This window comes from Drosophila miranda, chromosome XR (genome assembly GCF_003369915.1).
Source record: "Drosophila miranda strain MSH22 chromosome XR, D.miranda_PacBio2.1, whole genome shotgun sequence".
Taxonomy (NCBI): domain Eukaryota; kingdom Metazoa; phylum Arthropoda; class Insecta; order Diptera; family Drosophilidae; genus Drosophila; species Drosophila miranda.
Window position 1 is genome coordinate 1,396,285 of NC_046674.1, and position 23,962 is coordinate 1,420,246.

The 23,962-nt window shown below is 45.4% G+C and overlaps 3 protein-coding genes and 1 non-coding gene across 11 annotated transcripts; all 4 read right to left on the reverse strand.

Annotated features, from left to right (window-relative positions):
• Positions 1-158: 158 nt before the first annotated feature.
• LOC117186857 lies at positions 159-271 on the reverse strand. Its single transcript, XR_004471730.1, has one exon. It is a non-coding gene; the product is annotated as a U5 spliceosomal RNA (small nuclear RNA).
• Positions 272-461: 190 nt separating this feature from the next.
• LOC108153318 (prominin-like protein) lies at positions 462-3,052 on the reverse strand. Of its 2 annotated transcripts, XM_017283230.2 has the most exons (6): positions 2,565-2,685; positions 2,174-2,509; positions 1,980-2,092; positions 1,004-1,925; positions 798-934; positions 462-737 (listed from the first exon to the last, which is right to left on the reverse strand). In XM_017283230.2, the coding sequence occupies exons 1-6, from the start codon at positions 2,682-2,684 to the stop codon at positions 569-571; spliced, it is 1,797 nt and encodes a 598-aa protein (XP_017138719.2). In that variant the 5' UTR covers position 2,685; the 3' UTR covers positions 462-568. The 2 variants fall into 2 exon arrangements, with proteins under 2 accessions (XP_017138719.2, XP_033242785.1); XM_033386894.1 differs by lacking the exons at positions 1,980-2,092; positions 2,174-2,509; positions 2,565-2,685 and adding an exon at positions 2,971-3,052 and having other exon boundaries at positions 1,004-1,880.
• A 178-nt stretch (positions 3,053-3,230) lies between these two features.
• Positions 3,231-7,308, reverse strand: LOC117186305 (prominin-like protein). The gene is made up of 2 exons (XM_033386895.1): positions 3,598-7,308; positions 3,231-3,527 (listed from the first exon to the last, which is right to left on the reverse strand). Exons 1-2 carry the CDS (start codon positions 3,974-3,976, stop codon positions 3,376-3,378), a joined length of 531 nt encoding a protein of 176 aa, XP_033242786.1. The 5' UTR covers positions 3,977-7,308; the 3' UTR covers positions 3,231-3,375.
• An 88-nt stretch (positions 7,309-7,396) lies between these two features.
• On the reverse strand, positions 7,397-23,311 carry LOC108152368 (PAN2-PAN3 deadenylation complex subunit PAN3). 7 transcript variants are annotated; one of them, XM_017281648.2, is made up of 14 exons: positions 23,266-23,311; positions 20,871-21,481; positions 12,402-12,478; positions 11,371-11,478; positions 10,449-11,030; positions 9,893-10,379; positions 9,718-9,834; positions 9,156-9,276; positions 8,971-9,093; positions 8,775-8,904; positions 8,574-8,710; positions 8,299-8,490; positions 8,066-8,228; positions 7,397-7,998 (listed from the first exon to the last, which is right to left on the reverse strand). In XM_017281648.2, exons 2-14 carry the CDS (start codon positions 20,902-20,904, stop codon positions 7,888-7,890), a joined length of 2,382 nt encoding a protein of 793 aa, XP_017137137.1. In that variant the 5' UTR covers positions 20,905-21,481; positions 23,266-23,311; the 3' UTR covers positions 7,397-7,887. The 7 variants fall into 7 exon arrangements, with proteins under 7 accessions (XP_017137137.1, XP_033242591.1, XP_033242592.1 ...); XM_033386700.1 differs by lacking the exon at positions 23,266-23,311 and adding an exon at positions 23,174-23,236; XM_033386701.1 differs by lacking the exon at positions 23,266-23,311 and adding an exon at positions 22,127-22,198.
• Between the last annotated feature and the right edge of the window lie 651 nt (positions 23,312-23,962).

Sequence of the window (23,962 nt, forward strand, 5' to 3'; positions counted from 1 at the left end):
CGTTTCATTACTTGGCTAAAAGCTGGGGGTGGAGCGATTTCTACAAGACTTTTAGTTTCCAGCTGTCTGATATCTTAATAGACAGGGCCCATAATCACCAGAGCACTGTACATATATCTCTCCTCATTATAACATTTATCATTTATGGCCCCAAGTCTTGCGACAGGGCACTACAAAAAATTAATTTAGACTCATTAGATTGCCCCTCTCCACGGAAATCTTTAGTAAAAGGCGAAAGATTTATTCGACAACTGAAGAGAAGCCAGAGTGCCGGTACACAGCAAAATTGAGCCATACCATACAGCCCGTGCTAGAACCAGTTGGGAATTATAAGGGCACATACAGCCAGTTTCGCCACCAGCTCGAAATGTGGAACGACGCTCATGCTCATGCAAGATCGTGCATGTTCCGTGGTATATTTTGGTATCAGGCAAGACAGGGGACGGATCGGTTATGGATTATGGTTGTATATCGCATACATATGTATGTATGTATTTATTTATATGGTCTATGTAGAGTACACATGTATGCAGTTCCTCTCATCGACTCGATGGTGGTAAATGCACACTTAATCGTTCTTACGCTTACTCCTCTCAGTCGCCGGATTCTTATTCGCCCGTTGGACTTGGGGTACCGTCTGCACTGGAGCAGCGGCCTCAGCCTGGTCTGTCCTGGCGCCGAACGGGCCACCTTGGCAGATGGTAACCGGCGCTGGCAGACCTGTGCAGAAGGGACAGCTGCGGGAAGGAAAGCTATCAGTCATCCTGCTGAGTATACGAACTGCCTTGAGGACTCACCCACCCACGACTCCACCTGCTGCATCGTCAATTGGAGCGGGATAGATTCTGAGGTACAAGCACATCAGACGATGGCACACAAAGAGTATCGGTAGAAGGAGCAGGGCGCAGATAATTGTGGCCAACCAAAAGGCATTCTACAAGGGAATGGGGTAGATCAGCATTAGAACGATATCGCGGGAGTTTCAGGGGGAATCTGTACTGACGATGGGATCCACTAGACGGGCACAAACGAAGTGAACGCCTTGATAGTAAATGTAGGCGAGGGGCTGGCAACGTCCGACGTTCGTCATGCTCTCCCAGATCACCCTTTCAACATAGTCTTTGATTCGTTCGTTGATTACCGCGGTAAGGTTTTTCGCCAGGACATTAATGAAATTCGTGCCTAAAATTTGGATAAACTTCTCGGACCTTTCCACCGCATCGAGCAGTGTCTTTATGGTCTCCCCAAAGTTCTGGTTCTCGAATAGAATGAGACTGTCAATCAGCTTCAGTTTCTCCACCATTTTGATCACGCACCTCCTTAGCGGTGCGGACAAGTGCTCCTGGTATTGCTGGGCACTTAGGAAATCCAGTTTGAAAGAAAACGAGGCTGACCGAACTGCATTTGCGTCGAGAAAGTTTGTCATGGAATACAATTTATTTGCCAGAACATTCATATCCGTATGCAAGAACCTGGTGCAGAGATGCCTGTCGTATTGTATGCTGTGGTACTCCGACAGATTGGCCTTGCGCATCTCATTGAGTTTGATCTTCTCATCGGGTGTTAATAAGAATAGCTGGGAAAAGTCCTCAGTGAACACCGGCACACTCTCCTTAACACTGACGAGTATTTCCCTGGACCTCAGGTCGCTTATATCGAAAACGTGTTTCACTATCAGCAGCCCAAAGATGCTCTCATTTGCATAGCAGGCCCGGATTGAGTTCGACACCGATAGCGTTCGCGACGACGGCCCATCGTCCCCATTCCGCGGCATGAAGCGATTGAGATCCATCAGGGTGTCGAGCTGGCGGAAGAGGTTGATCCCGTCCTCGCCATGTGCCGTATCACAGGCGATCCCGATCATCATGTAGAAGAGTCCAACCAGCGCGATGAACGAGAACACGCAAAATATCAGGATAATGGCACTAAAATGGTCACACGGGCATGACGGGTGGAAAAACTATACATCTCGCACTCACATAAGCAGGCATGTGGCGGCCATAGCCTTGCTGCAAAATCCAGATCGTCCGGGTGCCCTCCGCGTAGACCCAAAGCAGCCGCATATCAGGGCCGTGCTTAGGACTACTATAATCTACGGCGATGCAGGAGTTATTTGATGCACTTGTGAGAAAGGGGAGTAGTGATCAGTGGATGCTCTAGCTATTCGACTTACTATCAAGATTAACATGATGAGTATCTGGTTAACAGCACTGCCGTCTGGCCCAACCATTTCGTAGACATCGTCAAATGTCCTGGTGCTGCTCACTGTACTAAGGTCAAGTTCGCTGATGACTGACTCGATCATGTCGCGAATTTCCGTGGCTTTTTCCCAATACCTCAGCCGACCGTCGCTGATGGACTTCGTCAATCCGGGAACAACGAGATTTAGCTGTTTACTGATCCTCACTTTGATTTTATTGAGGCGGACTATACCCCTTTTTGGTATACCTCTATCACGGTCATTCATGATTTTCTCCATTGCTCGCACATAGACTGTGGTATTGGGAATCTGGAAAGAACACTCGCATTAGCCCTTATAAGCAGGGAAATACCAGGGATCGTACCAAGTCAAAGTGCAGACAGGATGAAGTATCAATTTGCTGTAAACGATTGTTATGGGCGAAGTCATAGCAATGCCTATACGGACATAGCCAGAAAGTCGCGTAGCTAATGGTTCGTTTCATGCCCCGCAGGCCTGAAGAGGCGAAAGGGAGGCTGTGTTGGCTGGGACCCCAAGAAGCGCATCTCCTTCTCCAGGACATCCACTTGCTTCATCAGCTGGTAGGCCTTCGGCATGTTGTCCAAGATGCGCTCCAGCTCCGCCAGCGAATTGCCCTCGGAAACATCCATCAGGTCCAGAAAGATGTGATTGGGCACATCTACCAAATGGAAGGTGGCAGGGAGATGGGCGGTTGGCATTTCCTTGCCATTTGCACTCACCATTTATATACACGTCGAGGTACGACTCCAGTTCTTGGTAGTTGTACACCATCAAATGGTGAATGTGTTCAGCCACATTCTTCAAAAAAGCACAAGTGTCATCAGAACTGCGTTCCAATGTCTGCTTTATGTCCCTGAGTCCCCGGTCCACGAACTTGTTCGCCACAAACGCTATGGCAAGGCCAAAGCTACGGACAATCGCAAGTACATTATTCTGCCTGCCATTGGGGCTGTCACCAACCGGACTCACATCAGGCCAAGGAACATCAGGAAGAGGCAAGTGCCGCAATATATGCGCCGCCGAAAGTCCTTGTATGCCGTGCACTGCATACAGCCCTGTTTGCACCTTAGACAGCAGCAGAGGCAGCAGTAGCATATACTGCAGGATGAGATGTCATGGCATGCGAACTGGTCACTTGAGGCACCTCCCTCCACCTACCCAACGAAGGGTATGACAACGATCCACGCCAAGAGGAACAAAACGAAAATTAACAGAAGCCAGTAGCGATCCAACAGTGCAGCCCAATCGTTCTGTATCACCTTGGGTCCGAGCACCAATTCTTCATCGGCCGTTGCCACAACATAGCCTGCAGGGGACGGGAGGTATACCAAACTGAATCCACGGATGGCTCATCGGAGCCAGCCTTCAATACTCACCCTGAGGCAGGGCTCGACTGTTGGTGACCATCATGTCATAGATGAAATGCGTCACGTTGTAAACGAAGCTCAAGGCCTTGGTGGTCGAAGCCAGATCCAGGGAATATATCGCGCTCCCCTTGAAGTTGGTGTACTCCACGGAGGGCCAGTGCTTCTGTCCAAGCTGCTCGTGAGTGGTACCGTGGCCCACATAGCCCTGGCGAAAAACGTAACCTGAATCTGCACTATCAGCGGTTGCCCCTCCATCGGGGCTTGCAGCAGCTTCTTCTGCATCAGACCGAACAATCTTGGCCACATCCGATTTGACAGTGTTATCTCCACCTGCTGGTGAGGCCAGTGTAAAGAAATTCGTATCCCGGGAAAATGGCGGGTACCCCATGAAGCTGTTGTACTCTGCGGCGGGCCAGTGCTCCTCCTCGCGCCTAACGACATTTAAATCTGATGCGGGGGGTGCTTCATCGGCTGTCAAGACAGCTTTTGCCAAATTTGCTCCATGCGATGTGATACTGTGGGGATAGCTCTACTATATTTTACAGTAGTGTCTCCACCAGCAGCCCGTACAAAGACTATCGGAGTGAGTGGGATCAGCACAAGGATCAGTTCCACCGCTCGGAGTCCGCGAACAGGAAGGAAAGCGTTGTGGCGCCTCCGTCGTCTTCTTGTGGATCCTGTCACGGATCCGCTTGAACACATCTCTCAAGGGCGACGAATTCCTTGTGCAGCCCCCTCGAGCGCTGAAGGACCCAATGGAGAATGACTCCTCACAGCCTGTAGTGTGTCGAGCGGTACGTTTTCACTTGTTTATAATGTTTATGCAATATGAAATTTCAAAATAACAGTTAAGTCCGAACCTGGCTTGATTACCAGCCCGGTACTCCTGATCAGCGATATGGGCACCCACTCTTACCCTCACACATCGTTGATATAATATTAATGTTTTATCGATCCTAATCTACTACCCGGAATGAGGAAAACAAATTCCCAGCTGTGGGTGAGCCCCCCCCCCAGAGCGGCCTAGCAGCGTTCGTTTAGTATACTCCAAAGAACTCACGACCTCTCTTTTTGTTTCTCTTCACAGCTTGCTCTTTCATTCTCATGCATTCTAAATACACGAATATGTGTGTACATATCTAATAGATATAGAAACTGAGTACTGAGGGTTATTTCAATGTCGAGGCACCAGTGCTTTCTGTAAGACTCCAAATTAACATTTTAAATTGGATTCCTCTGGTTCCACCAGAACAATGCCGATCCAGGTACAGCAGCGGCAGCTCGGCTCCGGCCGGAATAGTGTGCTTTGCTATATAGAGAAATATACATATATGTACATGGGTTCCTTGTCGGGTCCAGCGGAAAGTTAAGTTATAACCTGTATCATAATCTAAGAATCGCCAAAATCACGGTAAGGTCCGAACATACTACGGTACTCATAGATATACGGTAATACAACTAAAGCAGACCCTTGAATACGTATGTCTATCTACTCGATGATGTTTTTATACTTATATGCTATTTATATTTAAAGATGCGGACATAAGTACGTATAAATCTTGAAGTAAATTCAAATAACTGGATTATCCGGATATACATAGATGTACAATATGTATTTACGATACGATCGTCCTCAGGTGGAGATCTTTAAACCTTTAAGGGGAAACAATCCCATCGTAATATTCGATCGGACGTTATGCGTTAGTCAAAATAATCTATTGATTTAAAATTTTTATTGTTTTTTTTATTGGTTTTCTCAAAAAGTTTTTATACATTTTGTTTTATTTTACTCGTTTTTGTTTCAATTAAATAATTAGTCTTACGTTGATGTACACAGTAATTGAATAAAAAAAAGTACGCGGTAATTCGGACCAAAACTAAACAGAGAGTAGGGAAAGTACAAATTACTTAGGAAAGGTAGAGAAAAAAAATCAAGAAAAATAATTGTAAAATTTTCTGTTTTAATCACAAATCATCTGAATAACTCGAATTTGGCCAACAACAAGTACAAAATTAGTATAAATCACACATATGTAGCTGGTAAAGAAACCACAGCATCTACAGAATATTTTTTGTTGTATAACACTTAGGATAGGATTGCATTGCCAAAAATGGGAAACGTTTGCTTAGAGGAATTATGAGTGGACTCTGTAAAATTGGATCCTTAAGATTTGTTGCTTTGCTTGGTATTTGTTTTTGTTTTTGTTTTCGTTTTGGTTTTTATTTTTCTTCTCTGTTTTTTGTACAACAAAATAATGATATCGTGTTTGAAGTTAGCAAGAGTCTCCAAATCAAATAGCACTTAATATGTATTACAAATTCCTTGCCTTCTCCATTGAATACGTTTCTTTCTTTCTTTATTTTCTTTTCTTTTAATTTCTTTTGTTGTTTGGTTTTGTTTTGTTTTGTTTGCTGGTGGTGCGAAGTAGTTGAAGCCTTTTAATATTTCTCCTTCTCTCTTTCTTTCTCTATTTCTGATACGAATCACGGATGTTTTCGGATTACAGTTTTCGGAGTGTGATATGCGTCCGCGCTGGCTCAACGCGACTTCTGGGGCTTCTGCCTGCGAGTGGGTGTGGACGAGAAAGGTGTGGAGTGGTAGAGTTTTAGAGCTAGATACAGACTTTCGTTAGTAAAAATATTGTACTCGGAATTTCAGCGCGTGCATTACAATATACATTTGCATCAGATCATAAACAAATTATTCGAACGCAGATACAGATGATCGAAGACTCGCTCAAAATGGATGTATGTACATATCACGCTATGGCCTAGACAGTTTCAGTTTCAGTTACGGTCTCGTTTACGGTTACGGTTACGGTTACGGTTACGGTTACGGTTTCACTGTCAGTACCAGTTTCAGTATCAGATTTTGAGTATCGTTTTTGTTTTGTTGTTTTCTTGTTTTGTTGTTTTGAGCTACTTTCTAAAGTCGCGCTGTGCGTCGCTTTGCATGTTCCTTGAACCAACATTTACATTTTTGTTTTTGTTTTTCTTTCTTTACAATTACATACATACTCGAAATTTTTTTACGCATTTTGCATTTCGTTTGGTTTTTTTGTAAACTTTTTAAACTGCCTTTAGAAAATTTGTTTTTTACTTTTCTTTGTTTTTGCTTTTTTTTTGTTTTTTTTTTGTTAAAAATATTTCACTATAAAAAATACATAGTTGACAAAAAAAAAAAAACGTTTTCTCGGTTGTTGATCTTGTCTTCCATTTCCTGTTCCGTTCCTCGTCTTCCGCTTCCGCTTCCGCTTAAGCTTTATTTTCCATTTCATAATCTTTTTCGGGTTTCTTTTTTTTTGGTAGCTGGGGGTGCGGTAAACGGCGGCTGTTGTTAGACATGCTTTATAAACATTTGATGTGGTTCCTTGTCCTTCTTTTCATTCTGCTTTAAAGTGGTTCTCTTTTTTTGTTGTTGCTCAACGCTTTTTGCTGCCTTGCCGCGCAATGTTTTTGTTTTTCTTTCTTTTTGTTATTACAGTTATTTATTGTTGCAAAATTTTACAATTTTTTTTCTTAAGACCCTTTTTTAATACACACTTATAAATACTTTCATCCATTCCTCTCTCTCTTCTCTCCCTACCTCTCTCTTTCTTAGCTCTGTAAAAATAGATCCATGTTGTTTCAGCTCTTTCGCAAGTTTTCTCTTCTTTTTCTTTTTAACTTTTTTGTTTTTTCCCTTTTTTTTCTCTTTAAAGAATTTTTCGTTTTTTTGTTTGTTTTTGTTTTTGCTTTTAAGTTTAGTGTGTTTTTTGTTTGTTTGTATCGTTTACCATTTTTTGTATTTTGAAGTTTTTGTCGTGTATTTTTTTGTTTTCATTGTTTGTTGTTTTTTTTTTGGAGAGATTTCGTTTTCAAAAATTTGCTTTTTTGTGGATGTAATGTGGTGGTTTATGCTCTTCTCGTGATATATGTATACCGATTTGTAATTTAAATTATTGTTTTGTTTGTTTTGTTTGTAGTGGATTCTGTTTTTTAAATGCCTAAAATGTAGAGTTAAGAGCTCAACATAACATGGGGATACCATCAGTTTTCCCTCCTTCCGTTTTGGCTTAGCAATATAAATGTTCGTATTTGAATGGTTTTAGTGTTTAGCGTTTTGGGGGTTCTGTTTTGATCGGCATGCGCCAAAATGTCTTAGTCATAATTCATGTATCGCTTATGTTTAATCCTTTTAATCGTAGTCGCTTTAGGGGAGGAGGATCGGCTCGCGTTTGGGCATTGTGTAAGGGGTATTGGGTGTTGTTGGGGAGAGCTGCGCGTGTTTTCAGTTTCATTTTGAGGTGTTGAGGCTCATCAATTGGCCGCACTAGACATCAGTTCGGAGAAGGCGTTCTCCAGACAATTCTTGAGTTCAGCGTAGGTAACAATAAGGACAGACTGCTCGTCGCGCGACATCAGTTGCACCTAAGGATCGAGATTGGATTACTCTTGTTCTCTCTATCCCTCCCTCTCTTTGACTTTTGTCCCTTACCCGCTCGATGGAGCCAGCATCCAACTTATTGAGCGATTGTACAATGTGTGCGTGATCCATCCAGGGCCGGCCATCCTCGGTGACGGAATGAAACAAATAATCACGAAATAATTTCAACATGTATCTATCGCCAGTCTCCGACCAAGTGCAGTCCAAATTGAAGCTAAAGCCAAAGAAAAAAAAGGAAATATGTTGTAGATGGGTGCTCTGGGTGTTTGGGGCTGGGGACTTACTCGGGCCGTTCGTTGATGCTGTTTAGTTTCACCAAAATCCGGTACAGGCGCCCGTTCTCCATCTCCTTGGCCAACTCATCCTCCTGCATATCGATTTGGCTCTGCAGCGCGTCCAATTGAGTATAGAAACGGGCGCCGATCATCGGCATCAGATCGGTGACAGTTCGGCGGTTATTCGTGGTAAAGAGGTAACTGCAACGCACCAAAATCAGACGCAGGAATTATTAAGAATGGTGGCAATTGGAGAACAAACGTCTCTGGCTGGATTGGCTTACACAATGAAATTACGAAGATCGGTGGAGTAGTTGCGCGTGACCATGTCAATGCTCGACTGGACGTTGTCCCGCTGCACAGACTGGAGGCAGCGACAGCCCAGCGCTAGTACCAAGCGACCCAACGCGGTCAGATCGTCCTGTGGACAAGCCAAAGTTTATAAATTCAAAGTTTTCTTACATCTTTCCGGGCTTCTATTTTACCTGCTGGTGCATGTTAGCGAGTGCCAGGGGATTGGCCGCATTGGGATCGAACTGCGTAATGTCCGAGATGCAACAGGAGCTGAAACGCACTCGTTTGCCCGTCACAATGATCTTCGTGGGATCCAGTACCCTGTACGCAAAGGAAAGGAAAAGTTGAATGTATCTTTATCTACCAGCTCCCATCTATCTGACTTACTTGCAGGCAAGCCCCGCCTGGTGTATGGCCCTCAGGCCGGCGGTCAGCTGCATGATAATCGACCAGATGGTGGCCTCCGGCAGCAATGGCCCGTTGCTGGTGCGCTGCATGTTACTCTTATGACTGCAATGGTAACAATATGTTCAACTCATCTGCATTGATCCGTTTGGTTTTGGTTTACCCACCTGAATGGGCGAGCTTCGCCTTGGAATGGATCAGTGTAACCGTTGGTCTCTGGCGCGGGCGTAAAGTATTTGGCCAGCAATGTCTGTGAGCCGGGATAGTAGTCGTACACTAATACTAAGGCTGCGGGAGGTACAGGAGAAAGAATATTAGCATCGGTAAGGGCATCGGCAGGGGTTGTACCCTGGTTCCACTAGGGCACACATTCGGTTGCACTCAAAGCTGTACGAGTACCCCATTAGCGAATGGCAAACACGCGTTTAAGAAGAGCAGTCTCGCATGAAAGTGCCAGTCGAGCGGCAAAGGAAGGTGCACATAGGTCTCGTCCGGTGCCCTATCTGCTCTATCTGGTCCCTCCCTTTCACTAGGTAAGAATAAACATATAACATCTAATCCAGCACTCAGTATGCTTGGTATTAAGGCGCCTAGGACTCGGTTTCATTGGGTAGACTCTCCCCAATAGAATGCCAAGCGACTTACAACCATGAAACTTCTCATTCAGATCCGAGAGCCACCCGAAACAAACCATTTTCTCTTAAACCCCGGACCGAACCCCGCACTCACAGTTATCACCAAATGCTTTCGTCGTGAACACCTCGCGCAGTTGTACCACATTCGTGTGCTGCAGTTTCTTCCACATCTCCACCAGCGTCATGCATTTGGTTGACTGCAAGCGGAACCCTGCGGTGAGAGAGGATACAATTAGCCCTTGGCAGAGAGAGGCGAGAGCAGGACCTACCGTGCAATCTCCGCAGGCAGTACCTGTATCCGGTCGTGTTGTGCGTGGCCCGGTACGTGCTGGCGGGGAGCGTGAGCTTGGCGTGCAGCGGCTGGGCCGGCGGCTCCAGCGGATAGAGCGCGTGGTAGTTGTCCACTTCGTGTGGTAGGGCGTGCTGAGCAGCCTCCGCTGCGTCCATAATCAGATTGGAGATCTCGTTGCGGGCAAGAATGTCGGACCGCATTACGTCGGGTATGAAGAAGGCGGACTCCAGGTGCGTCTTCGGCTGCATGGTGATCACATTCGAGGCCGGACCCGGATAGACATGCCCCGTGTACATGAGCGTCGAGGGCACGCCGCCGACACTGCTCATCGTTGGCACAGAGCTGACCACATGATGTGCCGGATGAGCCGGATGGGTGGCATCCACCACCACGGAATTCACGACTGGCTGGTTACCCTGCGCATTGGCAGTCGGATAGAAGTAGATGGTGCCGCCGACATTCTCCTGCAGGGGCGAGAGAAGCAGAAGAGGGATTACTATCAGAGCATGGGCCGTCAATGGGGCAGCGCTTACCTGATGCACGCTAGTTGGCAGCGTCGTGGGGATGGGCGAGGCGCCGTGCGGTGTCATGCCATGCGGTGGAGACTTCTCACCCGGCCCGCCCGCCAGCATTGCCGCTGTGGGCGACTCTTGTCGGAGCATTGGGCCACGACCCTTGAGTGGTGTTTGCGCGGACATGCTGCTCACAAAGGGGGCGGCGCCAGGATTCGGTGGTGCGCCGCTAATTGCTATGGGGGCCGATGGGGCAGACCCCGAGGTGGAGTGCACCAGCGGCGACTGCTGCTGTTTCTGTTGTTGCTGCTGCTGCTGCTGTTGCTGTTGTGCAATGGTGACAATGGAGGAGGCGGACTTCTGCAGGGAGAGCATCGAGCTGCTGCCGTTGGCCGTCTTGCTGATGGGCACGGTGGATGCGGGGGCCACTGCTGCCGCTGTGGATGCGGGTGCCACGGCTGCTGCTGCTGCGGCGGTGCCGGCTAGCCCATTGACGCCGTTGAGCCCATTACTGAGTTGCATGGGCGTGTTGTGATATGGTGCGTAGAAATTGGGGGACGAGTTGATGCGCGTTGGAATGAATTCTGGCGACTGCGGCGTGACCTGTGGAGATCGAAAGGCGAGTTAGACGATGCCAATAATAGTTGAACACTGCTCCATGTGGACTCTGACACTGATCTAAGTATGCCGTTCTAATGGCAGACCGACACTGGGGAAACTAAATGGGGTTCTACTGTACGGACGGAGGACTTGGGGACTTCTACTTCTAGTCGATGCTAGAGAATACCAACCCGTTACGGCAACACACGGTTTACGCTTTACGCTTTACGCTTTACGTTTTACGACTCTCACATCCGACTCCTCCTCGTATCCTCCTCCATGGACAGATAGGATACGGGATAAAGAGGGAGCGGTAGAGACACAGATCGGATCTCTGCTTTACCTGGGACTTTTTGTTCACTGCTGCCAGGGGCGCATCCAGATTGAGTAGCGAGAATCCGCTATTCAGCCCAAAGCCACCGCTGCTCGGTGTGGCAACATTCTGTCGATTCTTAGATATCGGGCAGGGCAGAGAGCAGGGCAGTGCAGAGAGCATGCGGGGAGAGACGGAGAACGAGAGAGAGAGAGATAAAGAGAGAGAGAGAGAGGAAGATTCAGATCAGAGAGCGGCATTAAGGTGGCACGGCGGAAAGGAAATTTGTGCAAAGGAAGATTATTGGTAGGAGCGCTTTGTTCCCAAGTATCTGTCTTCTATATCAACTTCCATTGAGAACGGTCGAGGCTCTGTCTGGGCGGACGGTGGGCACGTCCTTGCTACCAACTGCTTCCATTGCTCCTAGATTTATTCTTGGGGAACTATGCAAGTGCTTTCGCGACCGTAAGCCGTGCCCAAATAAGCAAAAACAAAACACACGCCGTATCTCACGACCGAGAATGCAAAAACAAAATTACACGCCAAAGTAATGGTGGTTTCTGGTCACTGTTGGACTGCTCCCGCTATTCTATACATATTTAATCGCAATTTGGCAATAAGCTGTAAAATAAAAGGCATTATCTCGCTCATCTCTCACACGTCGGATAATATGCCATGATCGGATGATGATGGTACAGCAGCCAAAGTATCTGGAATTACTTTTATCGTTATTTACATTTCACAACCCCAAAGCAAGAACACAAAAGTCAGTTAATTCCATGAAAATTATGCGGCGCTTCGCTGAATGTTCCACATGGAATAATTTATGGTGTATAATAAAAAGCCATGCACCAACTAAAATTGATATTTAACGTGCATATGGGCAACTTGTGTCAAACTTGTGTCAAAAGAAAAATCACAAAAAATATTGAGAAATAAAATCCAAAAGGCGGTCAAGAGCATATTCGAATGGAAATCGAATTAGAATCAAGACCAATTAAACAGCTGCAGAGCTATTGCCAGAGCTGGCAATTTCCTCTGAAACGGGCCCCTTAACTTACCATATAAGTAGCGAGTTTACTCTCTGACGGAATACCATTCGTGGGCGAGTAGAAAATTGGATCCATAGCAGCCGTATCTGTAAAGAGCGAAAGAGAGAAAGAGATAGAGAGCATGAATGAGGGACCAATAGGTACATATGTATGTATGTATGTATGTATGTATGTATATAGAGAGAGGGCAACATATATGATAATTGATTAGAAATCAATTAAACAAACATCAACAGTATTCCATTTGCAGTCCATATCTCCGCTCCACCACCACTACTCCACGCTTTCCTGTTATTTTCCAATACATTCCCCATTTTCGGACTATGCGCAATTTATTGTCACTGACGAAGAGGCACAAAAACATCAACATCAGCGGCAACAGCACTGCTTCTTCTTGTTCTTCTGCTTGCGTCAAAATAAACTAAAGCCAAGACGCAATTTCTGTCAGAAGCAGGCACCACCACCACCACCACCACCACCGCCATCACCACCACCACCACACACGATTCATACATTCCGTGGATTTCAGATAGAACTTCCAAATCCAGGAGGTGCGCTTCGGAACGAAGGTTGCACAGTGCACCTTAGACTTACTGAAAACAGTCATGATGGATGGTTGCCTTACAGTTTTTTGAGGCGCTCTGCTCAAAGCACTAAATATTTCATTTTTGGTAGTAAACTTTAAAGTTATGAATAATTACTGTCTACTGTCTACTGCCTACTGCCTACTGCCTTCGAATAAGTTTGTTTTTCGTTGCTCTGTAAATTGTGACAGTTTAGTACAAAATAAATCCACCGTATGAATGAATTAATTCATTAAAAATGTAAATAAAACGTAACAAGGACTAAGAGATACCCTTTTTTCGATGCTGTTCTGAGCGGAAGAAAAGATCGAAAACAGATGATTTAAAGGCCCTTATTAGTTCTGATTTGTAAAATTCTAGTCCCATGGCAGCACGTCGGAGAACTCATTTGAAATGCACTTGGACATTCGAGTGTGCTGTAACAGAAAGTGAAATTTACTCTCAAAGGCAAAACATTTCTTTCTTTTTTTTTGCACGGTGCCAGGTAGAACGAGAGGCTCCCAATGTCGATGTCGGGGGTACGGGGCCAATGGCCATGGTTGAAATAACAAGTGGATATTAGCCTTGAATTTCGTATAAAAATACCAAAGCTTTCTGAGATTATTCCGAGCAGGCTATTATATTCTCTTTGGCCAAGAGCCAAATTTTAATCCTTTTAAAGGTCGTTTAAAAATTACCATCCAAATAGAGGGTTTATCCCTAACGAGAGTTATGTTAGTTCTTTTGCGGGACGAAAACTCTTACCCACGCCAGTTTTACAGGGTGTCCAGAGTTCGATTATGTTTAGAAAAAAATTAAATGAAATATGTTATGATGCTTTCTGGTCGTAAATGCAATAATTTGTAGCCCGAGCTTGTTCATTCGATTTCGAATTTGAAAAAAACAAAATGTTCCAATTGAATGCTCATTAATTTGGTTTTGGTTTTGGTTTTTGCAGTTTTTGGAGGGGCATCAGACCCGTCCTGGCAGTTTGAGAGCCACAATCAGGTGTTTTCTACAGTTTTTCACTTACTTGAGCATGTCCAGTTAGTGCATTCGAAATCGGTTAGAACGAAAAACTGTTGCCTAGCAGTGGGCAATCGCTCTCCAACTGTATTTCGGTTGCTGTTGTTTTTGTTGTTGTTCCTGTTGCTGGTTTTCTTTTTTTTCACTTTACATTTACATAAATTGCCAGCCACTGGCTGTTTGTTGGCATGACGTCGGCAAAAAAAACTACATATACATGCACGTATATTTATATACTTTTCTGTTTGTGTGTCTGTACATGTATGTGTATGTGTGCGTATATATAGACAACTGATTATTATTTTTGCTTCTGCTGCGTTTCACGGCAAAACGGAGACAGCTTTTGTTTTGCTTCAAAGATCACGAACGCGTTCATGAAAACGCCACAACACACTCGCACACACACACGAAACAAAAAAAAAAATGCCCTGCACACACTAGCACGTACTCTCTCTCTCTCTCTCTCGCTCTCTCTTACGTAGCAATGCTGGCACTGAGAGCCAGGTAAACCAAACAATAACAAAAAGCCCGCTGTTACGTCACGTAAAATGCGTTGATGTGGCAGCACGGGCAACACGTCGTTTACCGTTATGTGTCACTTGGCGGCACGCGGCCTCAGGAGGCGGTAAAAGCGTATTGAATATGCAAAAAAAATTTCGAACGATCGCTGGCGAACCGACCGGCACCACAGCCCACATTCAAGTGTGGAGGCACAGTGGGAAAACACAGCAGCAACAACTGGCCCAAGACAGAGAGAGAGAGACAGAGAGAGAGAGCCCAAGAGTGTGAGCGCGAGAGCGAGCGCCAGAGAATTGGGAGAGAGACAGTCGCACAGTGAGTTCCAAACTGTGTGACGATGGATAGACGAGAGCAGGCAAAAGGCAAAGTGGGCGTGCACTCGTTTCGATTAACTGTAAATATGTGGCCATCGTTCTTGTTGCTGTTGCTGCTACCGCTGCAGTAACTTGGAAAGTTCAAACTCTGAATGCACACGCGCAGCAACAACAACAAAAAGCACATCCCAAGACAGAGACATTTCAAGTGTTTCGGCTATGGGATATCCCTTATTTGGAAGTCGAATAATCTAAAGCAGTATCAGAGGAACGGCTATAGTTCTGAATGCTAATAACCTTTTCCTCTTTCTCCTACGCCAAAACTGCATATACCCTACTGCGACGCATGAGAGTACTGGGTATAGCAGTCTCCCCATCTGTTTTGTTTGTTTATTCTTGGGGCGGCAATAAAGCGAAACGCTTACAGTTTCACAAGCACTCGTCTCGATTCCAATGACCCCTTTGGAGGGGACGACTGCATTCTGATCGTATTCACGATCATGTGTTTGCCCATTGCCGAGCCGACGTACATCCCCCCATACCTCTCTCTTTGAGAAACTCAAGCAAATCGAGTATTTTGCGGATTTTAAATATGCAATGGAATGGGAGTGCTGAGTGGGGAGTGAAGTGTGGGCCGTGCGGAGGGGAATTGTGTGATCTTCTGATAACTTCGAATGTAAATGGGAATGAGAGTAAGAGAGAGAGAGAGAGAGAGCGAGAGCGAGATAGCACGCACACACGTGGCTCTCACTGTAATAATAATTTACAGACACACACACAGGCACACCAATCTGTAAGTACATTATAATAATGAAATATTTATAGCCAAGGCTTTTGCTTCATTATCAGCGCCCCAACAATCAAATGGTATCAATCTAGGCCTATCTTTCTATATGTACACATACACATCTATCTATGTACAATGTACACACACTTATGCATGTATGTTCGTGGCTGTGGACTCTTCAAACAAAAGGCCACCCCGAATGGGTCAAATCCTGATTTCTTGAAAGCGATCAGAGGTGGAAACTTGATATCTGCGTGCATACGATAGCCGGCGATAGCAGAGATTCGGGGCTGATTCAATGCACGCATAGTTGGTGGTAGATGGGAACCATATTTCAGGAAAATCAAGGCAACAAATGCTACAAATTCGTTAGGGAGTCGTCTCGCGAATATTTGGAATACGTGGTAATCACCGTATCACCTCTGTTCTTCACTGGAAGCAGAAGAGGATGAGCATTACAAATCGAGGGAATAATCATTTGGCTTCTGTTCTTAGCCGAATCTCGAAAACGGGTCACACTCCTCCTCCCACTACACTGCCGCTCGTTGATTGCTCGTCAATCTTTTTGGTGTGTGTGTGTGTGTGGTTTTTTTTTGTAATTCTGATCGCAATCTCCGTTGGTTGCTGTTGAACAGAGACACGGCCATGTGAGTCGAGATTTGAGCATTGGCCAAGACAAGTTTGTCTGGTCTCTGACTCGGCCGGCCAGCCAGCGGCGCGGTGGCAATGGTAACGGCAACGGCAACGGCAACACAGCAGCGGCAGCGGCAGAGACAGCAACAGTGTGACCCAATTCACTGGCGACGCTCAGCAACAGCTGCTGGAAATCATAGACGTAGCTGCCAAACAGCTGTGGAAACGAGTGGGGGGTCGGCTGGAGTCGGCCGGAGGGGTGTGTGCACTTCGAGAGCCTAGGCTCAACAATTGCGAAAGCGAAAACGAAAACGTTGAAAAAATGTAAATGGTGTGGTAAATATGAACAAATGAAATTAAGCCTATTCGCTGTTTTCCATTATTTATTCGGCTATTCGTATGCGAAAGATTTGTATTTCGATTTCGATTTCGACAGCTTTAAAGTTTTACATTTTTTGAAATGCGGCCAGAGCTGGGCCAAAGGGGGGCGGGGGAGTGACAACACAGTAGCGGAAGTTGTAAATGTGTAGCGGGCCGCAAAATGATATGCAGAAAGAGAAGGAGAGATACAGGGAGAACCCCTCCCCGCCCCCTTCACAACATCTTTGTCATTTGTTCTTCTTTGTCTTTGTCTTTTCTGCTTCATCTCTTTCGTCTCTGTCTCTGGGCGGAGAAAAGGCGAAGAGAGCAAAGCTCAGTTTCGGTTTGTAACCCTCTCTCCCCCCCCCCCCCCCCTCGCACGATCTAATCTGATTGACAGCTGCCTTTTTGGGGGCGGGGTGGGTGAGGGGCTAACACATGTCACGTATAACACTCCGAATCACAACATTTGATCGATCCTCTGCTCATTCTCTCTCTCGTTTCACTGTCCCGGCACGTTTACCGTTGCACGCACTCCCCCCCATACGACGACGACACTCTCAGAGAGTCGACTTTGGCGATTACCTTGCGGCCCGTGTGGGGTAACTTTCGTGGCCTCTGCCAAAGAGTGACTAACCGAGGCAGAGGCAGAGGCAGAGGCAGTGACTGGCAGTGGCAGCAGCAAACGGAGAGGCAAAGCAGAAACGACAAAAATAAAAGCAAACACCTCAACACCAAAAGGCACAAAAAGCAGAAAGAAAAAACACGAAGCAAAGTGCAAAAGCAAACAACGAGCAATAATACAAAACCAACACGAAAAAGCAGCCCACGAAGAAAAAATAAAAATAAATAAAAAGCCAAAGCCAAAGCGAAAGCAAAACACAGCAAAAGCGATAAATACAGTTGTGGAGCCACTGGGCGAGCTAATCAAACTGTCGATTTTTGAAAAGATCCACCCAATGCCCAACTACAGTCAGAAATGTGTATTAAAATTAAATAAAATACAAATACAATAGATTACAGTCGATATCAAATCAAGAAATCAAAAAATTATTAGAGATACACTTCCCAAAATACTTCCCAAACCATCTTTAATCCGTATTCACCAGTCCAAAGCCATTCTCAGGATTACCATTTTCATTTCCCTGTAAATATATGTATAACTATTGTATCCCTGGACTATCCCGAACTACATTTCCCCAGGGAAACCCGTTGAGTGGCCCAGCATGGAGTGGCCCTAATGGCGGCATTCTGTTCCATCTCCTGTAGGCTGGGCTGTGGGCTGGCGGCACGCGTCCGGGCCACGCACTTGGGCCAAATTGCTTTATGGCCACTAGACCCAGAGGCATGTTTGGGAATCGCAGATGGGGAGCAGAAATGAGTAATGTAATGCGTGTGTGCAAAGCGTTTCCACCCAAGGGCGCAATGAGGTTTTGGCAAGCGAAAGCGAACGCGACCACGAAATTAAACGGCCATAGAGACAGAGCACACACAAAGAGGCGCATACATGCATTGACAAAGTGTCATTATTAGCCACTTGCCAAGGCAAAGAGGAAGAGCCACAGAAGGCATTCGTAGCAACAAACAGACGAATACGAAGACGAAGGCGAAGGCAAGGCAGTGCCAAAATATGTAAGGCTCGTGCCACAAAAGAATGTGTTGCATACTTTGTTGCGTCGTGCGTTGGAATTCCACGAGAAGCAGACAGGGGGGAAACAAAGAGGAGAGCGGGGGGGGGGGGGGGGGGGGGGGGAAGGCCAGGCCGAGCCAAAACAAAAGTGACAAACGTCGCACATTAGCGACGTCAACTTGTCTGCGACTGCAATGGTGTGGCGCCTCGCCTCGCACGATAATTAAATTATGGGGAAGCACAAAACGAAACGGAATGAGCGGGAGAGGGAGAGGGACAGCATACGGATATGGCACGATAAATGGGTGAAAAAACTCACAGGATCAGATCATCAGAGAGTGAGCGAGATGCGAGCGGAGCCGATGTCGATGTCGATCGTGTATCAACGAAGGTCAGATGTGAAAAGGCGGTCGTGGGAGAAGTGCTAGCTGAACACCCAGAGTTGGCCATCTAGCTACTTTCAAGCTAGCTCTGAAGAATGTTCCCCCTATCCATTGGGTGAGCAATGGACTACTTCCAACCGAAGCCCTCTCCTCTCTGCATTTGTCCATCCAGCCTAGGGGAAATTGTTATGGCCCATTGATGAGAGCTATTTTCCAGCAATTTCCTCGAGTATTCATAAACAAAGGTCGGATGGCAGACAAACTAATCGAGTATAATCAATCGATAGTTATTTTTTTCGCTCACCCCGACTCACATTCCCGCCCACCCACATATTTTCGCTACAGTTTCCATGGAACATGTTCCGTGCACTCATGGTGGATAATAAAGAGCACGGAGCAAGGAACAACGAAATCCTTTCACGAATCGTTGGGCAATAAAAATTTGATAGAAATAAAATAAAGTCTCTTCTTGTCTCCGTTTTTTCGAGCATAAGGGAAATGGCGGGGAAGGAAGGAAGGCGGACCGGGAGGGGGCTTTTAGTGGGGGCGTCAATAAAATGGGGCCGAAAAATATTTGCACAGCGTTCGCTTTCTTTTTGCAGCTCTCTGTTTTATGTGCCATAAACAAAGGCCAAAATGGATTCAGTTCAGTGGAAAGCTCTGTTGTGCGGACACCCAGGGTTATGGCGTTTATATTATCACCCCACGATGTTTAGAGCAGAGTAAATACTGTCCGCCCAAGGGAGATACCCATCCTAAAAAAAGATGTATATTTTTGCCCAATTTTCATCTGGTAATGGCGCCAAAGAAAGGCCCCAAGTTTAGCTCTACTTTGTCTTTCCTTCCCCTAAAGAAGAGGGACTAAAACTTAAATTTCAAAATATCGAATGGTAGAACCAAGGAATAAAATCTTTAAGGGAGCCTCACAGAGATGGACTTCACAACGGACAACTTCAACTGTATTATCCAATAAACCAAGTTGAGATAGTTGAGAGATAACCATTTTGGTGGCCGTTCCAGATTTGGCAAACGTTCTTTTTTGGGAGCTCTTGCCTCCCGTAAATACAGTTCCAAAACAAGGCAGCCAGCCACAGCAGCAGCAGCAGCAGAGGGGAGCGAGTGGGAAACCAGTTCTCCCAGCTGCACTCCACCAGAACGAACAGCATCAGTGGTAGTGGCAGCGGCAGCGGCAGCGGCAGTGCCAAAGAAGGGCCGTCAACAGGTAACCCAGTGCACCTTCAGACACAACGCTCTGCACCAGAAGTACCAGCCGACCCGACGTTGAAGTCAATGTATTTCCGTCAGCTGCCGTTGCCCTCAGACCGAGAGGAATTGTTGTTATGCCTCTTCTTGTTTTGACGCCAATGGGAGAGTCGATGATCGGAGGGCTGGATTTTCGGCTCTGCAAACTGGTTTAAGGAGTGCACATCTCCCCTCCCTACCTCCTTCCCTGCCTGCCATCTTTTATCTGGATTTTTGTTGGTATTTTGTTTTTGGTATAGGAAATGGTTTTTCCAGCAGGACAAAGGAAATGCCACAGAAGAAGGCTCAGTGCTCAGTGCTCAGTGCTCAGTGTGGAACTTGTGTTCTGATCCTAGGGTTGAATCTGGCAATCTCCCAAGAAGAAAGGAAAACCATAATCGATGCTCGTAATTAATGGGAAACGTTCTTTCCGCTCTCTGGATCTGCGGGGCAGATTGATTACACGAAGCGCCACCACCACTCCCCTCTCCGTAGTCTCACGGTCACGTCCAGCGAGTGGGCCATGTAATTGCCAATAATCACACAACAAAATTCAATTTAAATGAGTGAGAGAGAAGGAAAATCAAATTACAGGATGACCCAGCCCACAGACAAGAGGCGAGTGCGAGTGCTGGCTATGCCTGTATGACACTCGCTTGCTTCACAAGAAAGCAGCTATAGCTCGACAAGCTGCAATAAGCAGTACATATGTATGCATGTATAGATCTAGCCTGTATGTCACGAATAGTGTTGGAAGTTTGTGGGTACTTGTTGAACACTATGCGAAGAGTTTTGAGCGAGTGTCTTACGGCCTTAGGCTGCCATCCTGTGATGCACTCGCGCTCTCTCTCTCTCTCGTTTTCTCCCTCCTCTGATGAGAGTGTGATACAGGCTTCATGAGATATGCCAAAGGTGACTTTCAATTGAAGGACCGAAGCCATACTCCCTTCCCGTCCCTTCCCTTGTGTTTGATTATGCCCAGTATTCTTTGATTTTTGTGTCTGATTTTGCTTTTGCTTACCTGCCGGGAAGAAATTGTTTAAGAACGTTGACATGTTTCTCTCTCGCGATTTGTGGCGTTCTCCTCTGAGCCGTCACCTGCGTCCAGGAAAGCAATTCTTGGTTTTTGCTTTTGTATTTATTTGGTCCTTCTGCTGCTGCTGCTTCTTTCTGTTCTTCTCCACTTCACTGTCGCTTGTTATTGGTCCTTATGCTGCTTCTTTCTTCTCTCGTCTTCTTTTCTCACGCTGTTGTTGGTCCTTTTTTCTGCTTCCTCCTCTCCTATTATTCTTCAGTTCGTTTATATGTTTTTGTTTTGTTTTTGTTATAAACTGCGCTATCTGAACGTTTTCTCAGTGTTTATTTTTCGTTTTTAGGATTATTTGTGTTTATTCTTCTTCTTTTTTGCTTTTTTTTTTAGTTATTTTTGTATAAAATGAAACAAAAATTTTAAATAATACATACAATTCTCACTTAACTGCTAGAAGTTCACATAACACAATTTCACATTCTACGTTTCAATATTATATTATACGTTTGTTTTATATTTGTCATTTTTTTCAATGTTTCATTCGTTTGTTTTAACAAAAAGCATTTTAACGGCGTAAATTATTAAACATTGAGGCGCGTCGACTGGAAAGGAAAGACAAAGGTGGATTAAAGGGAAGGAAAAAAAACTCTTTTTAGTACTATTATGTATTATTACTGTAAACCAAACACAGTGCGCTGCTGTTTGCGTTTGCTCTGCGGACTGTTTGTTTTTGCAAAAAGGGCGACAAAACGAAATCCAAAAAAAGCAACAGCCAACAGCCAAGTGGGGGGCAACCTCTGTCTGACTTTGCTCTGCTTGGATTTCATTTAATTTGTGCTCGTGTGTTTGTGTGTACTGTCTGCTGTGTGTTTGCGTGACTCCAAATAAACAGGGACGCGTTTTCACACATATACAGACAAAATTGCGCGCATATTTGTTGTTTTTCTTCTTTCACTTTATCATTTATGTTTTCACACACGAACACTAGCGCACGCACGCACTCCCACACGCAAATCCACACATATATTTGACATTTGCAACTCCCCCTCTTCCGCAATTGAATATACTTGAGGCTGAACCTGCGCCAACATATTGCAAGGCTGCAAAGAGAAGAGTGGGAGGAGGAAGTGGCATTAGATTAGCAACAAATTGAGCTCGTGTGTGTGTGTGCGTTTCTGTGAGTGGAGTGCATTTGAGTGTTCCCTCTGGGGATTAGGGATTTTCTCCCCCCTCCAACTGAAGCTTACAGGCAATTATCGAACGGAGCAGTGAGGGGAGACAAACCGAACGGGAAAAGCGAACGGCGCGACTGGCGCCCCACGAAGGTACTGAAATGGCAGACGACGAAACCAAATGGTAGCCAGAAGCGGACCGAATGGAGTCCACACACAGAGCCTGTCTGTGTACGTGCGAGCAGAGCCCGAAGGATGATACAAACAACAACAATTACAGCTGTGTGCAACAGTGGAACGAATCGTGACATTGCGAGATGGTGGTGGAAATGTGTGTTGTGTGTGGTTGCTCCCACTGTACCATTGGAAAGGATATTTTGCAGGATATATGTATACACAAAAGAGAAGCCATAGCAATTGGCGTTGTTATACACACACACACACACACACACACACACATTCTCAAGATAGTTCAACAGGACCCAACAGCTGGCATCCACACACAGGCCAACAATAACAAGCAGACGACATCCACAAAGAGAAATGTCGGACCCTCAAATGGGATCCAATCCTGCCATATTTGTGGAACAGAAAACAGCTGGCTGCAAAACTTTTGATACGGCGCAGGGGGATATACATAGCGCCAGCGCTTTCTTTGCTAGTGCGTGTGTTTTTCCTTAGAGTGGGAACCAGCTGGCATTAATTTTGCACTGCCTCCCCTCCTTTTAGTGGACGGGAGTTCGGTCGGGCCACCCAACAAGTGCCACAGATACACAGCCGCCACAGGGGGGCGATAGAAGTAGGACCTCCACCAGCCGATCCGTTCGTAGTGCATTGATTAACGATTCAATTAATGGGAGTAACGAGGCGTGAAATAGACACCAGCACCAGCGCACTGCTGCCGCAATTCTATAAGACGCAATAGGGCTCGCTCGGTATCAGGCCGTGGAAATAGCCAGAATCGAGCGCAGAACTTCTTCCAAATTTGTTGTTTTTCTCGTTCCCGGAGCCAGACGCAAACCACACAACACACTCACACACCGATGCCAACATGTCTGCTCGCAGTTTGGATGTTCCCTGTGGTAAGACTACGGAAAACCAGGTTCCACAAAATGTTAATACCCGGTTCGGTTATTGAAATCACTTGTGTGCGTGCTTTGGTTAATTTCTGCGTAAATTTACGGGTCAAAAAAAAATTTTAAAAATTTTGTTACTTTTCGTCGTATGCCGCATGCAGTGCAGTGTGACCGCGGACTTATCAATAAAATATACCGTCCGACCCTCAGAAATATACCGAAACATACCATCTCATTTAAAAAATATACCGTAAATATACTGACGAATTCAAGTTCTATTTTACACATTCCTCGTTTTTTATCTTCCGTGGAATATTCTCAGGTATATAGAACATTTAGCCATGCCCACGATTAATAAATCAATTTTCTACTTAACTGGCTCATTTTTATTACTTGCTTTTATTGGATTTTGCCTTAAAAAAAGGTTTTAGCGAAAAAGTTCAAACAAATGAAACGTAATAAAACGTAAGAGAAAAATCGTTCCAATTGTTCAATTTCTGTATTCCATAACTAAAACCATTAGCTCTGCCCACATAATTTTAGGCCATTAATGAATAAATTTTCTACCTGATTAATTACTTTTAAGTACTCTATTTTATTGTATAGTGTATAAAATAAAGTTTAAGCAGAAAAGGTCAACAAAAAAGCAGTGGCAACGCCAACCGGAGTTTGTGCACACGTATACCCTATTTCGTTGATATATAGAAACGATCTCAGATTGTTATGTTTTGGACATATTAATGCATATGATTAGGGTCTTGCAAATATATCTCGATCCCGATACCCATATTTGGTTTCAGTAAGAAGACCAAAACCTTTAAAATATCGTTGAAAT

Coding starts and splice junctions, on each gene's coding strand:
- LOC108153318 (XM_017283230.2), bottom strand. CDS start 2,684: ATGAAACGAACCATTAGCTACGCGACTTTCTGGCTATGTCCGTATAGG. Junction 2,093..2,173: donor TCATCATGTTAATCTTGATA/GTAAGTCGAATA, acceptor GCATCGCCGTAG/ATTATAGTAGTCCTAAGCAC. Junction 935..1,003: donor CCCGTCTAGTGGATCCCATC/GTCAGTACAGAT, acceptor ATTCCCTTGTAG/AATGCCTTTTGGTTGGCCAC.
- LOC117186305 (XM_033386895.1), bottom strand. CDS start 3,976: ATGGGGTACCCGCCATTTTCCCGGGATACGAATTTCTTTACACTGGCC. Junction 3,528..3,597: donor CAGTCGAGCCCTGCCTCAGG/GTGAGTATTGAA, acceptor CGTCCCCTGCAG/GCTATGTTGTGGCAACGGCC.
- LOC108152368 (XM_017281648.2), bottom strand. CDS start 20,904: ATGTCAACGTTCTTAAACAATTTCTTCCCGGCAG. Junction 11,031..11,370: donor CAGTGAACAAAAAGTCCCAG/GTAAAGCAGAGA, acceptor CGATCTCCACAG/GTCACGCCGCAGTCGCCAGA. Junction 9,835..9,892: donor CTGCCTGCGGAGATTGCACG/GTAGGTCCTGCT, acceptor CTCTCACCGCAG/GGTTCCGCTTGCAGTCAACC.